Source organism: Myodes glareolus, chromosome 24, assembly GCF_982192425.1.
Source record: "Myodes glareolus chromosome 24, mMyoGla1.1, whole genome shotgun sequence".
Lineage (NCBI taxonomy): Eukaryota > Metazoa > Chordata > Mammalia > Rodentia > Cricetidae > Myodes > Myodes glareolus.
In genome coordinates, this window is record NC_142049.1 from 49,992,445 (window position 1) to 50,009,441 (window position 16,997).

At 54.6% G+C, this 16,997-nt stretch overlaps 1 protein-coding gene across 5 annotated transcripts in view; it reads right to left on the reverse strand.

The window, feature by feature from the left end:
• Positions 1-16,997, reverse strand: part of Shank1 (SH3 and multiple ankyrin repeat domains 1) — a 49,459-nt gene that overhangs the window by 10,380 nt on the left and 22,082 nt on the right. For 3 of the 5 annotated variants that reach the window (XM_087901275.1, XM_087901279.1, XM_087901278.1), the window contains exons 13-22: positions 16,341-16,454; positions 16,129-16,204; positions 15,682-15,708; positions 7,573-7,655; positions 7,202-7,326; positions 6,604-6,739; positions 6,060-6,140; positions 5,520-5,543; positions 5,298-5,366; positions 4,856-4,974 (exon numbers count right to left, since the gene is read on the reverse strand). In XM_087901275.1, coding sequence (XP_087757401.1) covers positions 4,856-4,974; positions 5,298-5,366; positions 5,520-5,543; positions 6,060-6,140; positions 6,604-6,739; positions 7,202-7,326; positions 7,573-7,655; positions 15,682-15,708; positions 16,129-16,204; positions 16,341-16,454 — 854 coding nt within the window. The remainder of the gene's footprint in view (positions 1-4,855; positions 4,975-5,297; positions 5,367-5,519; positions 5,544-6,059; positions 6,141-6,603; positions 6,740-7,201; positions 7,327-7,572; positions 7,656-15,681; positions 15,709-16,128; positions 16,205-16,340; positions 16,455-16,997) is intronic. The other 2 variants (XM_087901277.1, XM_087901276.1) reach the window with 2 other exon arrangements.

Below are 16,997 nucleotides of genomic sequence, written 5' to 3' on the forward strand. Positions count from 1 at the left end.
GGGGAGCAGGCGCCTCATAGGGAGCCCAGGGACCGGACACCGTGACAAGAGCGGGAGGTGGTGAAAAGTCACAGCAGAAACAGAAGCGTGACGAGGTCGTGTTAGAGAGCCTGGAACCGAAGAGAACCGGAGGTAACGAGAGCCACAGAGGAGGCCCCAGGGGGAGGACAGGTTCTTAGGGAGCCCAGTCTGAGGAACGGACACGATCGGCTTGGAAAAGCTCAGGTCAAAACAATGGGTGAGGGGCTGGGAAGATGCCTCAGTGGGTAAGAACACTTGTTCTGCAAGTATGAGGTCCTGAGTTCAAATTCCCAGGACCTACATAAAACTCTGGGCCTGGCTGCCCGTGCTTGTAACACCAGCACTGGGGCTTATGTTGGCCAGGGGGCAAAGATGGATTCCTAGATCTTGACAGACAGCCAATTTAGACAAAACTGTGAGCTTCTCGTTCAGTGAGAATCTGTCTCAAAGGAACAAGATAGAGTGATGGAGGGAGGTGCTTGTCCTGCATGGGTCTTGGAATGTGCCACACTTGCATGCTGCATACCACACACACACACCATGCACCCCGCCCACCACCACAACCTCACCCCTCACATCATGCACCCGCCATACAACACACACTGTACATCATACACCACACACATACATACCACACACACACCATATACATCTACCACATATACCATACACATATATACATACCATGCACACACACTGTAAATACACCATACACACTGCACACACAGACCATGCACATACATATGCCACACACCACATGCCTACACCACATACCTATGAACACCCAATATATAACCCCCCATGCATACACACACCCAGTATACATCCACACACGCTTAAAAAATAAATATTGGGGAAAAAGCACTCCTGCCTGCTTGGGTTAGCTAAAGAGTGGGGCCAGTCTCAACAGAGCTCTGCTTTGATTGATATACATTTCTGAGAGTCCTGAGCAAGCAAGTTCAATTCCCTAACATCCATTTGTCATCTAGAAAGTTGAGGTTGGGGGCGGGAGAGATGGCTTAATGGTTAAGAGCACTGGCTGCTCTTCCGGAGGATCTGAGTTCGATTCCCAGCACCCACATGGTGGTTCACAACCATCTGTAATGAGATCTGGTGCCCTCTTCTGGCCTGCAGGTGTACATGCAGTGCATTTGTACCTAAAATATAAATAAATAACTTTAAAAAAAAGAAATTGAGGTGATCTTCTCTCCTCTACAAGAAAACCTGTCAGAGAAGACCATGATGAAAAGGTTCACTGAAGGTTCAGGGAACGTAGATTTGGGGGCCATGTAAGGAAGACCTTTCTAGAAGACCATGATGAAAAGGTTCACTGAAGGTTCAGGGAACGTAGATTTGGGGGCCATGTAAGGAAGACCTTTCTAGAAGTCTGTCCATATAGAGAAAAGCTACAATAGGAGGTTGTGAGCTCCTGTCTTTAAATTTGTTCAAGCACCAGCTAGGTGGTTAAGAAGGAAGGGATAGAAGTTTTAAAACTTAAGAGCTGAGGCTGGGGAATGGCTCAGTTGGTAAAATGCTTGCCGCGGCCCTGCAGGAAAGGCCTGGCGTGGTAGCTTGCACAGGGAATCGCAGCGCTGAGCGGGAAGACACGTGGCTCTCTGGGACCTGCTGACGAGCCAGCCTAGCCTCATCAGTGACCTCCAGGTGCAGCAGGAGACCTCAGCCAACAAACAGTGACACCAAAGGCAGTCCTCTGGCTTCCACATGTGTCTGTGCGCTGGCACACACATGAGCACACACACAAGAGACCGAGGCTGTCAGGTGACAGTTTGGGATCCTGTGACCCAGAAGGGATGTGTTGGAGTCAGATCAGAGGGTGATGGCACCAGCCCGCAGAGGGACTGCTGCTTTTAGAGCCCTGTGGGGCAGCAGCTGACCTCATTTGACCCTCCTGAGTGCAGCCAGTTTCAAAATTCTACAGGTCAGGAAACAAATGCTGGGGATGAGATAGTGTGGTTCAAGGTCACACAGGGAGAACGCACAGCCTGGCCGAAAGACCTGTGCCCTCTGCCTCCTGTCCCTGTCTGCCTCCCGTCTCCATCAATTCTCTGCTCCTTTCACTCACACTCTCTTCCTGCCTGTCACCTCTCTCCCTCCATTGTCACCCCTTTCTTTCTCTTTCCCTCCCAACACCTCTCTTGGTGCTGCAGCCTGAACACAGGGCCTTGCGCCTGCTGGGTGTGCACTTGTTCACCGGCTGCACCCTTGGCTCTCCCTTTTTTCCTACTCCGACCTTGTGTGGCAGGACAGCACAGCAACCACCCACCCTAACAACTGAAGACCTTTCAAACATCCTAAGAAACCAAGGACGGGCATGACGGGAGGGCGGGGCCTGCAGGACACTCTGTTAGCCAGAGAAGGGCCCACTATACTGGGAATTTCAGGAGTCTGACAGCAAAACCTGCTCCCTGCCTCTGCATAAAAGTGCAGGAGTGTGTGGTCCAGGGGGAACAAATGACAACCTGTCTTTACATCATCCAGTGGAAAACTCAGCCCTATTCTCCCTTAAAGCTGAGGTAGCGAGCCAGTCTCATCGAGATGGCTGGCTGCACCTCTGCCCCCCGAGTTTGCAGAGATTTCCCCACCCCATCAAGCAGCGACTCATTTCTACAGTGTTTATGCTGCTGCGGACTTTGCAGCCAGAGCACTTAGGCGCCACAACACAGCCTCCCTGGGTAACATGCTGGCCAAAAGGCACTGATATTGCTGTAGCAACTAATCTGTTTTATCCTTCGGTTTTCTGAGTTGGTCTCACTCGGGAGGACAGGCTGGTCCTTAAAACTCATGGCAATCCTCCTGCCTCAGTCTCTGGAATGCTTGGATTATAGGTGTGAGCCACTTTTTCTGACTTCAAAATTCACTTAAAAATTATTTGAAGGTTGGAAAAGTAGCATTTATAGTACTTACATAGCACCCACCAATGAGGGGCTGGGGTGTGGCTCAGTAGAGAGTCCCTGCCTCAAATCCCCCAGTGAGGGGCTGGGATGTGGCCCAGTAGAGAGTCCCTGCCTCGAATCCCTCAGTGAGGGCCTGGAGGTAGCTGAGTGATAGATCTGCCTACAACAGTGGTTCTCAACCTTCCTAACACTGCGACCCTTTAAGACAGTTTCTCAAGCTGTGGTGACCCCAACCAGAAAATCATTTTCATTGCTACTTCATAACTGTAATTCTGCTACAATTATGAATGTTATGTAAATATCTGATATGTAGGATATCTGGTAAAAGGGATCCTGACCCACACATTGAGAACTGCTGGCCTAGAATCTCTGGGTGAGGGACTCCCTCGGTGAGGGCACGGTCCAGTGGTAGAGCCCTTTTCTAGGATCCCCCAGTGAAGGAGCTCAAGGTGTCTCAGTGGCCAAATGCATGAGACCCTAGGTTAAGCCCCACAGAACAGCGATTTTGGTGACTGGTTTTCATCTATGTCAAAGGCTGTCTCTATGAGCATTGCTCTGCACAAGACAGAGATACAGTAAGCATAGTTGAGGAAGCCCACACCAATCTGCCCAGCAGACCCTGGGCTCCCCTGAGGACAGGGCTGTGGCAGGCAGAAGGCATAGGCTAAGAGAGATGCCAGGCAGTGAGGACACACAGGTCTGATGTGGCTGTGTTGGTGTAAGAAGGTCAAACCCATGGGGCAGAGCCAGCAGGGACCAGGAAGAAGAGCCCGGGCTGGGTGTGGGCCCTTTCTGAGTTTCAGTTCCACATCTGCAACTCGCTAACCGCTAACCTCACAGGGAGATTATAAGGCAGGAACGGGGTATCTGTACAGCGCTAACCACTACAGCATACCTCACAAGGAGACTCTAAAGCAGGAATGGGGTATCTGTGTGGAGCACAGTATCTGAAATTTGTTGAACAAGTACTTAATACAGACCAGCCTTTATCTGTGGGGAAGGCAGGTGGAGAGCCATTGCTCACAGCGTGTATGCATATGTGTGTGTGTGTAAGTGTGTGTAGGCCAGAGGTTGGATTTAGGTGTCTTCTTCAATCACTTTCAACCCTATTTTTATTTTTTTAAATATTTATTTATTATGTATACAATATTCTGTCTGTGTATGCCTGAAGGCCAGAAGAGGGCACCAGACCTCATTACAGATGGTTGTGAGCCACCATGTGGTTGCCGGGAATTGAACTCAGGACCTTTGGAAGAGCAGGCAATGCTCTTAACCACTGAGCCATCTCTCCAGCCCCCTCAACTCTATTTTTAAAACATCATGTGTGTGTCCATGTGTCTGCACGTGGGGCTGTGCACGTGGACTGTGCTGTGCCCTAGGCAGGCAGGAGAGGGCATCAGAGTTCCTGGAGCTGGGGTATAGGTAGTTGTCAGTGGCCCCAGGGGGTTCTGGGAACCGAACACCTGTCTTCTGCAGGAACAATATATACTCTCAACCCCTGCACTGTCTCTCCAGTCCCAGCACCAATATTTTAATAGCCATCTAACATCTGTTGAGCATCTAGGATTATGCTTAGGATAGATAACTATGACATCATTTTCTTAATTTTTTTCTTTTGATCTGGAGACAAGATTTCCCTATGTAGCTCAGGCTGGTCTCAAACTTACAGCAACCTCCTGACTCAGTTTCTCTGGATTTGGGATGATGGGCATGAACCATCATGCCACATCTCTATACAGGGAAGGAAAGGGCAGAGGAGACTTAACATGAGAGGCAGAATGGTCAAGGATGGAGGGAGATGAGAGAGGAGAAAGGAAGTGTGGTACTTCTCAAGGCGAGTGTGGTGCTCAGATGAAGAAGACACTTGGGCGTCTTCACATCTGCACTCCTCAGTTTCCTTCTCACACCAGGGTACCTACCTCAGTGGCAAAGAACCCTTTGGGCCGGTGCTTGCCCAGGGACGCCAGGCCACCAGGCCCAGGACTCTCACTTGCACTGATGGTCTGTTGAGCAGCGGCCAAGATCTCATCCAGTTTGTCTGTGGGGAGTGAAGACAGTCAAAGAGACAATGCAAGGGGCCTACCACAGAGACCGCGCCGCCTTGGGGGTGATACAGAGCTCATGTGTGCTCATGTGGTCCTAGTTCTGTCTCTGGGAACACCTCCCAGTCCAGCAGGCAGGGCCCAGTGATGACAAGGAGAGTGGGTAACACAAAGATGTAACCAGGTTTCCAGGGCCCAAGTGCTTAGCTCCCAGGTGTCTGAGGAGCACAGAGGGAGGAGGAGGACAGGAATGCATGCAGCATCCTCAAAGGCTGGGAGGGGAAATTTGGCATCAGGGAGCCATGCTGTGACATCTTACTGAGTGCCATCTGATACACAGTCCGTTTTTTCTCCATGCTGGGCACTGGTGCCGGCTGTTGTTCATATTCTGTGGGCAAAGGAGAGGGATGAAGCTCAAAGGTACCCTGCAGAGGGCATGGCCAGCAGGTGTGGCCAGCACAAGGTGGGGGTAAAGGGAAGGGTAAATCCGCCGCTGGGGTCAGGAGACTGGGACCCTCCCACCAGACCTGAGCCCACTCACCAATTTTCTTCTTCCAGGGGGAGACTAGCCCAGGGGTAGACAGCAGAGGAGCCAAGAGTTAGGACATCAGGGGGAGGTGAGGGACCCCTCTTTGGAATGCCCACCTCCCTAGTGACCCGGGTAGCGGAATAGTCAGTCATCTGCCCAGCTGACCCCAGGTTAGAGGAAAATGAGACCCGCCCCAGGTCATGATATTCTGCCTGCTAGGAGTTGCTAACCTTCCTCTGTTGGTCGAGAGAGCCAGTAGAAGAAGGGGTAGGGGACAAAAGGAGAGTGACCCATGGTGGGGGACACATACAGACCCCCAGAGACCCGGGACAGAGAAACAGAGATACAAGAGGGCAGAGGGGAGAAGACTCAAAAACTCCCCAGTGACACATAGGCAGGCCACAGAACCTGGCCCAAGGACATGGAGGGGGGGCGGGACAGGAGGAGGACGAGGACCCCTCGTGACTAACAACACTGACAAAGTCAAGGGTGGTCCAGCCCCTTGCCCCTGGCCGCCCCTGGCCCTCAGCCCCGGCAGCCCCACAGGCTCACCCATTTCCTCCAGCTCTGAGGTCATAGACTTGGAACGCAGGGAGATGGCTGGGGGCGGGAGCCGCTTAGCCTGCTGGGATGCTGGAAAGGTGGGGATGGGCGGGAGGTGTCAGTGTTGCAGGGAGAAGACCCCTCGACACCCATTCCTTTCACTGTGCTTCCAGAACTCTGAGAACAGCACCCGAGCATGCTGAGCCCTCTCTGCCTCAGTTTCTCCCCAGAAGGGTTATGAACAGGCAGGCCTTGAGGGGGAAGGAGAGCCTTGTGGGGGTTTGAGGAGTGACTCTGAGAGTCTTAATTTGGTGGCTGGAGATGCCCCTTTATTTTGATACAAAGTATCACGTAGCCTAGACTAACCCAAACTCATTAAGTAGGCCAGGATGGCCTCCGTCTCTGCTCCTCCTGCCTTTACCTCCTGAGTACTAAGATTGCAGGTGGGCACCATAATGTCCCTTCCTGCAGCCTTGGGGCTGGAGCCCAGGGCTCTGTGTGTGCCAGGCCAGCTCTCCACGACACAGCTAAGGTGAGAGCAGTGAAGATGTACCTTTCTTGTGGACAGCCTCGTCCATGTCTGGGTGCCTGGTCACCATGACCACCTTGACCATCAGTGTGTTGCCTCCCTGGCGGATCATGTTGACTACCTGACGGTGGCCAACCTTCACCACGTTCTGTCCATTCACCTGTGTCGTGAAGGAGAGGGGGGAAGACCGTCAGCTCCAGAGTGCCCAACCGAGTGACCTACCCCACCCTTTCTCATCCTTTAACCCTTCCATGGCTCCCTGTAATTCCCATGTCCCCAGGAATGGGTTGACCTGCACACCTTAGTCACCTCTACACCTACATGTCCCTGTATTGCACATGCGGGGGGACAATTCTACGATACTTTATTTTTATTTTTTTAGGTACAGTTTTACTCTGTGGCCCAGGCTGACCTGGAACTCACTAGGTAGCCCAGGCTGGCCTGGAACTAGTGGTAGTGGCAGTTTTCCCGAGATGGCTAACTGAAATGACAGGTGTGACCACCACTCTGGCATGGGCCCCTTTCTGATCCAGGGAGAGCTGCTGCTGATTCCATAGACTGAGTGTGGTGAGCAGGTGACAACTTGTCCCCAGGGTCCCCAGAACAGTGTGGCGGGGCTCACCTCGATGAGGAAGTCTCCCATTCGCAGTCCAGCCCGCCATGCCACGCCACCCTCGTCCACAGACTCGAGGTACTGCAGCGCCGGGAAGGCCGGGGTGGGGGTGAATTCCTCGATGGGGGTCTGCGCTGCAGACGGGGAGGAGCCGGCGGGGTCGGAGGGGAGGGGGTGGAGAGGCCGAGCAGGGGATGGGGCTCAGACCAAGTCACAGTGGACTCACTGGAGCTGAGGGACCAGTACCCCAGGGTGGGGCAACGGGTGGGCTTAAGGGTGTGTGTGTAGGGGGGGTCCCTTCTCTTTTTCCATCCTCCCTATCCAGGCCCTACCTCTTGGGTCAGAGAGGATCTCCCATCCCCTCCCCGGCCAGCACTCACCCTTGGCCCCCCGTAGCACGAACCCGAACCCCTCACTGTCCTTCTTCTGCAGTAAGACTGTCTTCTCCTTGATGATGTAATCACTGGCAGGAGGCAGGAGGCAGCAGGAAGGGATGGGGGTGGAGAAGGACTCATGAGGCACAGAGTTGGTGCCCCACCCAGTCACAGGGTGCCCCAGCCTCTGCGTGGAGACCATTCACTGCAGCTCCCCACCTCCATCCAGTCTGTACTTATGCTCCAGACACCCCCTCAAAGCCCGGGGTGCTCCGGTTTCCACCCACTCTTTCCTCATTCATCCTTCCGTGAATCCATCCACCCATCCACTCAGCAGAGCTGTTACAGAGCCCACAGCGCACCAGGCACCCAGTGGGGTGAGCAGAAGAGGCTGTGAATGATCACAGCCCTGAATGGGTGCTGGCTGGCAGGGTCCTGTCTGTGACCTTGAACCTATGACTTTAACCTTCTGTGCTTCAGTTTCCAACTCTGTCCTGAGGGCTTGGCTGAGGAGACTGTGAGACATCCATAAGTTGTACTACACACACAGGGTAGGGCACAGGGCCCACACTATGTCACAGGACAAGGTGCTCATCACACCTCATCTCCTTTACTACAGGAAGACCTCCAGAGGACCAATCCAAACAATGTTTACTTTGCCCTGTCCAGTATGGCAGCCTCTAGCTGCATAGGACTATTTTAAAGTGTCAGTTCCTCAGTATGGAGGCCACGTGGTGTCCCTGATGACACTGCTGACACAGTTACTGACAGTTCCGACGGACAGCGCTGACCGCTGCATCCCTTGATAAGTGTCCAGTGTGTCACACAAAGGCTGTCAGTATCCTCTGGTCACACACCAACCACCAGTCTTGATGATGCAAGCCTGCCATCCCAGCTACTGGGGGAGGCTGCTGAGAAAGGAGGACCAAAAGCTCAAGATCAGCCCAAGTAACTTAGTGAAGACATCATGTGAAAAGAGAGCTAGGGGTGTGGCTCAGTGCTAGAGCATCTGCCTAGAGCCTCCCTAGTGAGGGGCTGGGATGTGGCTCAGTGGTAGAGCCCTGCCTAGAATCCCCCAGTGAGGGGCTGGGATGTGGCTCAGTGCTAGTGCCCCTGCCTAGGACCCCCCAGTGAGGGGCTGAAGGCTTCTTCCTAGAACATTTGCTAGGGTATGGATCAATGGTTGAGCACCTGCTTAGTATGCACAAAGGCCCTGGGTTCCATCTCCAGTACTGGAAAAAGTAAACACCATCTCCCCCTGAATATGATGTTAATTCTAAAGCCATCTATCTCACCAGGACTTCTTAGTAGGATACAAACACAGGAAATGGATAACATTCCAATCATAGCACTGGCTTTGACGCTTCCTCAGACTGGCTTCAGCAGCCTCAGTCCTGGATCACCACTCCACCCCACTCCACACTCTCCCTGCCTGCTCGACCTCAAGCCAGTTCCTCTCAGAACACTCCAGAACACACGCACTGCAGTGCCTCTTCGCAGCAGCAGTCTTTGTTAGCATCTAGAACCCAGGGCCAGTGCCATGCTCCCTCTCTCTGTTGTAGCAATGCTCAGGCTCCCCCTCCACACACACCAAACCTCAGTTAGATCTGTGTGGCTTTAAGCCACTCCAATAATATCCATGCGGGTTCCCCAATTACCTACCCCCACATATTCAGCTAACAGCCCTCCACAAGTACTCCAGTATATTTCAGTGACACCCCCACACATCCCAGTATGCCCTGATTTTGACTCCCCTCACTTTGATATCAGTGTATTCCCATCACACGCCCTCTGAGTACCTCCCAGCACATGGGGATAACACCTAATTGTGTGCCTACTGCATTCTAGTGCCACTTTTCCCCGTCAGTACCCTCTGTGAGCTCCTACGAGCCCCACAGCGTCCACGGTAAAAACCCATGCTCCTGTACATCAGCGGGTGTTCTGTACATGCCTGTGTGCTGCCTCCTTCCTTGTCATGCTTAAAAGGCACCACATCATGCATGCAAACAGAGGCATACCCCAGCCACTGTTTTATTGTTTTATTACCCAGAGGTCAACAAGCCTGTCCATAGGCTCCTGCCTCCTCCCCCACAGCCCTCCCCTTCCCCCCAGCACTCTTTGCAGCTGTATGAAGCAGGTGCTGGGAGAAGATTGAAGGGTTGAAGAAAGGGGAGGGGTGGGGGATGAGAGAAATGGGTCTAAGGAGGCTAGAAGGATGAGGCTAATGGACAGTCTGGGGACAATTCAGAGGTCAGGGCAGTTTGACTCTTATTGTATTCTGTGGCAGTCTCATCTCGACACAGGGTGACAACCCCTTCTAAGCCCGATGTCCTTACTACTCTGACACCCTCTCCACATGCCAAGAACCTCCCCATGAGGCAACGATGCCCCTCATGCTCCCCCTTTACCCCTTGCCAAGGCAAGGTCACCTTCAGTCATTCATGCCCACCACCCTCACCTTTGCCCATGCTCTTCTCTCTCTCTCTCTCTCTCTCTCTCTCTCTCTCTCTCTCTCTCTCTCCAGCCCAGTTTAGTCTGCAGCTCACACCAATCCTCTTGTTTCAGCCTCCCTAGTGTTGGGGTGATGTATGTTAGCCACCACCACATCCAACTCTGCAATCTCTTTCAGCCCCAGCCCAACACATAAACCTTCTCCCAGACCCTGTCCTCAGATATGAGCCTCTTGTTCACATGCCAAGGCCACAGCTCACTACAGGCCAGCAGCATCGAAAACCCTTCACAGCAGACCCACTGGGTATCTCCTCACAGCCAGTCCACGAAGAAGACTTAAACACTACTAAGTTCCATTTTATAGGCAAGGAAGTAAGTCACAGAAAGGTTAAGAAACTCCCCAGAGACACACAGTAACACTGTGCGTTTGTTTTCCAGTCAGGGTCTTACTGTGTAGATCTGCCTGTCCTGGAACTCACTCTGAAGACCAAGCTGACCTCAAACTCACAGGGATCTGCCTGCCTCTGCATCCCAAGTGCTAGGGTTTAAGGTGTATACCATTATACCTAGCTGATAAGGAATCTTCAATACCTAAGAGAATATTGTGGTGACCGCAGTTAGAATTTCTTTCATATCACACCACTCAAACACCTCAGACACACATTTCCAAAGTTGATCAGATGACCTTTACGCTGGCTGGCCTTAGGTCAACTTCACGGACAAACTAGAGCCATCTGAGAGGAGGGAACCTCAACTGAGGAAACACCTCCATAGGATCTGCTGTAGGGCATGTTCTTAATCAGTGACTGATGGGGGAGGCCCCGCCCACTGTGGGTGGTGCCATATCTGAGCTGGAAGTCCTGGGTTCCATAAGAAAGCAGACTGAACAAGCCATGGGAAGCAAGCCAGTAAGCATCACGTCTCCATGGCCTCTGCATCAGCTTCTGTCTCCAGGATTCTTCCCTAGTTGAGTTCTCTATGGACTTCCTTATGATGAACAGTGTTATGAAAGTATAAACCAAATAAACCCTTTCCTCCTCAACTTGCTTTTCAGTCACGGTGTTTGTTTCAGCAATAGAAACCCTAAATAAGACAGTCCCGGACTGCTCCTCCAGCCTCTGGGGTTTATCCTAACCTCAGCCAGTAACACAAGTGATACATTATGAACCATGCATGACTAACCACTTTTTGGGTCATTAATATTTAAGTCACTACAACATTCCTGAGTGGGGTTGATTGTGAGTGTGCCCATCTTTAAAGCTATGTAAACTGAGGCACAGAAGAAGGGCCTGCTCAAGATCACACCAGCTAGAATGGTCAAGACCACAAGTTAGGTTTCCTGAAAGCCACACATCCCAGTGGCACCTAATCCCCTCCATTCCCACAGCTCTCCCTTCTGTTCCTTCCCATCGTATGGACCCCAGCATGCTGCAGAAGTCTCTCTGTACCCACAGCTCTTTGTGTGCCCCATGCCAGACGTGGTGCCTCCATCCTTCCTCCCTGCGAGCCTCCTCCCTCTTCTACACCTCACTCTGCACCATCCTATATCCCCATATTTCCCCAAACTACCTCACCAGACAGCCGGTCTGATGGTGTCCTTAGGTTATAGCGGGAAATCACCCCTGCTCCCAGTCACTCTGCTCACCCCTTCTTCCATGGGTCCTCTTTGTATTTCTACCATCTCCTCACCCCTGTCTGCCTCCTCTCCAAAATTCCTGAGCCTTGGCCCCCCACATTCTCTTGCCTCCTACATGGAGAAGCTCATGGTGTCCCTCAGTAGCCTCCACATTCCTTCCACGCTGCCTGCCCCACCATCCGTGGAAAGCTCTTTCTCCTTTGGGTATCCACAGCTTGCCCTGCGAACTAGGCTGGGTTTTCCAGCAGCCGCTTTTGCTCACATTCCCTGCAAACTCCAGGCTCTGGTGCCCGGTCCCCGCCCCCAAATCCTCTTCCTACTGCCTGTCTTCCATTCTCATCTCGGCACCTTTCTTGGCGCTCAGCACCCCCAAACTCCAGTACCCAAACCCTTTCCAGTACCCACACATATTTCTCTGTCCAGCAAACCCGCACTCGCCCTCACCGCACCTCCCCTCCAATGCACACACAGCACCACTGTATGTGGTGCGGACTACCTGCCCATCAGGAGCTGGCACCATGTCCTTCCCCAGGCCATCCCTCCGTGTCCCAGAGAAGGTCTGGTTCCCTCATGGAGACTGCGGCGCGACTGTTCCCCACCCCCACCCCAGGTCCTTCTTGCCCACTCAGGATGCAACAGCCTGGAGCCGGCTGCCATCCACAGTGTTCCCTCAGGTCCTCAGTTCCCTCCCTGTGTTCCCATCTCGGCAGGCCTCTCCATGGCCTGCACAGAGCCCCCGCATGCAAGGAAGTCGGCCCCTGTCCCCATGCTGAGAGCAGCACACAGGCAAGTGCCAGAGCCCCATGCAGAAGCTTGGTGAGATTCAGCCCACATGCCCCCATCCCCGCAGAGGGTAGAATCTCGGGCTCCAGGGTCGTCCCTCCCCATGCACAGACTCCTGGGGGCACGGAGCAGGGTACGTGGGGACAGAAACACAAGAGCAAACTGATGAGGGGGTACGGGGGAGGAGGGGGCAGGCCAAGGCGTAGGAGGTTGGGTGTTGGGAAACACAGCCCACAGCCGCAGTCTCTGGGACAGATGCTCTCTCTCTCTCTCTCTCTCTCTCTCTCTCTCTCTCTCTCTCTCTCTCTCTCTCACACACACACACACACACACACACACACACACACGTGTGCGCGCACGCATACAGACACATAGGCGCACATACGCACACAGTCCCCAGACAGCCTCGCTATGGCTCTAAGTCACATAGAGACAGACACCCCCCACGCAGGGACACACAGATGGACATAGGTGGGGGGTGGGCTTGGAGCCCACAGCCTCTCCATTTCTGTCTGTCCCTCACACACGCAGGCGGTCATAGGCACACACATCACTGACACACGCACAGCCGCACAGTGACACGCAGCGGAAAAGAGGAGGGGAGGGAAGGCCGGGGGCGGGATGCCTGTGTGATGGAGGTGTGTGTGGGGGGACCGACTGTGAATGGGAGACAGGGGTATGAATGGGGGGACTTGCTGACTCTAGGAAGAGGGGCGGGGATGCGGAAGATTGGAGGGATAGGGGGCCTGGGGTATCTGGGGGGAAAACCCTGGGGAAGGGCTCCTTAGAGTAGGGGAGTTAGGGGTGCCAGAAAGGGCAAGAGTGGGTTGCAGAGTCTAGCTGTAGTGGGCTCTTTTCATTGGAGGGTGGGCAAAAAGTCTTGAAGAGCACGGGAGGCCCTGGAGCAGCATCTGAGGCACAGGAAGGAGGGAGGTGGAAGAGAGGCGGGTGCTGAGCTGCTGAGAGAGGGTCTGGGAGGGCTCAGGCCTAAAGGAGGAAAGTGGACAGGTCTGGGGGGCCCTGAACGCACGGAGGGTCGTGCCAGGGACGAGCGGGCTGCGCGCCGTTACCTGTAAATGTACCAGACGCTGCGCCGCCGGGGCCCCAGCGCCGGCCAGCTGGAGGAGAGCGCAGGGGGCGGCTGGGGCAGGGCGCCCCCGCCGGGGCCACCCCCGACTGCAGACAAAGCCATCGCCACCGCGGCCCCGGCCCCGGCCCAGGTCCCGATCCGGGCCGCCCCCGCCACCACCGCGGCCGCCGTCGCCGCCGCCGCCGCGTCCCCGTCCCCGCTCGGCTGAACCCCCGTGTCCGGGCCCCCAGGCCCCGCCTCATGCTGACCCGTGCCGGGAGGGGGGAGGGGCCGGGGGAGGGGGCGCGCACCCCCCTTCGGGAGGGCGGGCAGCCCCGGGGGGCTCACATGCTGCGGGGGGCGCGTGGGGGACAGTGCATGGCTGAGGCTCCAGCACCGCGGACAGCTCCGGAGGCGGCCGCGGCCCCGCGTTAACCCCTTGGCGTCCTGCGCCGGGCAGCCGGGCGGAGTGGGGGGGCGGGCGGGGGAGGGTAACGCGGGGGCCCCTTTGGCGGGAGGAGGGGGAGGGGTAAGGCTCGGGGAGGGGGAGGGAGTCACTTCCGGTCCCCCCCCCCGCTATACCTCCCCCTTTACAGAGTCCTCTCGCGCAGGTGCAGAGAGAGCGAGCCAGAGAGCGGGAGCGCAGGGAGAAGGACGCAGCGCCACACATCATTTAAGACGCCTCGCCACAGCGTGCAGGGACGAGCAGGCAGACAGAACCACATTTTCAGGGCAAGGGACACCCAAGGTTGAGAGAGGCCGACCCCTCCCCAAGAGAGGGTAAACAGTCCATCCTCAGCGCAGACATACACACAAGTCATCTCCAACATAGTAAGAAAAGGCAGGGTAAGGGGGTGGGGTTGGGTGAGGGACCTAAAACACTCAGCTGGGACCCAGAACACCGAAACAGAGAGTAGTGAGGGGGCACACACGCACACACACACACCACAACTCACCAGAACCATGCCCCCCAACCTCGCCCCCCCCCCCAGGCAGGAGGAGAGAGGGTGGCACACCCTACAGGGTAGGTACACAAGCAAGCTTGGCCCAGCTCTAGCTGGGATGCTGGGGACCAACAATGAGATGCAGAGTGTGAGCGCAGGAGCAGGTCACTGCAGACTGGGTCAGGAAGAGCAGAGGGAAGGCATTACTGAAGGGACACTTGACTCTCAGCCCCAGGAGACGCGGAGAAGGGACAGAAATGGTAAGGCTTCAAGACAGGATATCAGTAAGAAAGGGAGGATGGAGACCGGGGTTGAAAGAGAGCCCTCCGCATCAGTCTTTAGAACAAGTGACATCACCCCAAGAGCCAGGCCCAGGAGAAACCCCCCTCCTCAGAGGCCTACTTGGGGTAAAAGGAGCCTCCATACTCACCCGGTGCTCAGAGCCAGAGACGTACCGGGTGAACTGGCACAAGATGATTCGCCTCAGACCCTGGGGCTCAGAGTGGCTGGCACCCCAGCCCGACCTTGTCCCCCACCCATGGTATCATTCCTTTCTCCTCCCGCAACCCAGACCTTTCCCCCAGTGGCCAGAACACAGACACAGGTTTGGACACATTTAATGGAGGATAATGAGAACAGGGAGACCCTTCCCTGGGCTCTGGGTTGAGGTGGGATGGGGTGGCCGAGAAGGGTGGCAGAGGAGGGTGGCATCCCTGCCCCACAGCAGAGCCCTGGGTCCCTGGGATCACCCCCTCCTCTGCCCTTCCCTCCCACAGCATTCCAGGCTCTGCATCCAAGAACCAGTCATAGAGGAGAAGACACACACACACACTGGGGTCAGCAAAAGCACACACAGTAACACAGGATGTAGAGAGATCTGTCACCTGTTCACGTGTGAGCAGACACATGGACATCTCTGGCAGTGCTTGCTTGCCACAGCCAGAGAAGCGCACATGTGCAAAGCCAGCCACGCAGTCAACACTGACACCAATGCACCTGTGTGCATCGAGAACTGCAGCACACGGCCTTGGTTAGGGTATATTTACAGTGATATCCAACTAAGGGCCTTCTGCCTGTACATGCACGCGGTTGTGTCATGCGCACTGGCAGAGACAGACAACGTCCACACGCTGGGACTCCTCAGCTCGGGTCATGCACACATACAATTCCGCATCCCCCAAATACAAGCACCCCATCCTGGTTCAATCCCCACCCTACCCCGCCCCTCTCACCTCCCTGAGTCAATCCCATCGATCAGACTTCAGAAGCAAGTCAGCCAGCAGCCAAGGAGGGGACAGGTGTCAGTGTGCCCTTCACGCTGTGCCCACCCATGGGGTCCTGCTGGTCCCACCCCACACACACTGCATAACACACAGGATGTACATATGTTCACAGTGTGGGACTGCACACAGATAGGGAAACAAGAAGGAGCCCAGGAATGCTAACTAGCCCCCACACAAGAACCCAGGGCCTCAAGATACCCCAACCCATGTTTTGGGTATCCCCAAACTAGAAGGCCTCAGTGGCTGCCAAGGGCGGATTTGGGATTGGGCTGTTCATTAACAGAATTCTGCCTTTTCTGAACTTTCAAGTTGAGCAAGATGAGAAAGAGGCCTTAAAGTATGGAGTGTAAAGGGAGCTGGGAGTGGCGGGGGACCTACGGGTGTGAGGACATTTACCTTGGGGCATCGAAGCTGTCGTAGGAGCCCACTGTGTAATGCCTGAAGAGTCTCTTTGCCTTGTCACTTCGGCTTTCTGCAGGGACAAAATACCGTGGTTCCTGACTTTGTGAACAGCAAATTCAAGGCTACCCCCAGACTCCTGCACCCCATCAGCTGGGGTAGGAGGGGTAGGGAGGTTGTAGGGTGTGAGGGAAACCATTCCTAGTTACCTTGTCTTCCTTCCTGGGAGCGATTTGCCACCTCTTCCAGGCAGTCAGAGGGGAACCAGCCAACTCGACCTTTGACCTGGCCTTCCCAGAAGCCTCCTTCCCCGATGCTGAGCACTGGATAAGACAGCGGGGACAGGGGACAGGGAAATGTCTTGAGCTTTCTTTCCTTCATTTTTTTTTCTTTCTCCTCTCTTCTTTCTACCTCCCCCCAACCCCACTGTATTTTTGAGACAAGTTCTCATGTATTCAGGACAGCCTCACACTCACGGTATAGCAACTGTGACCTTGAATTCCTGATTCTCTTGCCTTGGCCTCAGTGCTAGGATGAGAGGTGTGTACCACCAAATCCAGCTTATGTGGTGCTGGGGATGGAACCCAGGGCTTTGTGCATGCTAAATCCTCTAGCAACTGGACCCCTTCTTGATGTTTCTAGGCTGCTTTTTTGCTCCCAACACAGTTGGTGTACCCTGTCCTGTTATTCTAACTCCCAAATATGTCCTGAAGATATATTTGAGGCATGGGGAGGGCGAGATGGCTTAGCAAACAGTTAAGTGTACTGACAGAGGGAGGGAGAGATGGCTCAGAGGCTGAGAGCACTGACTGCTTTTCCAGAGGACATGGGTTCAGTTCCCAGCACCCACAAGGCAGCTCATAACT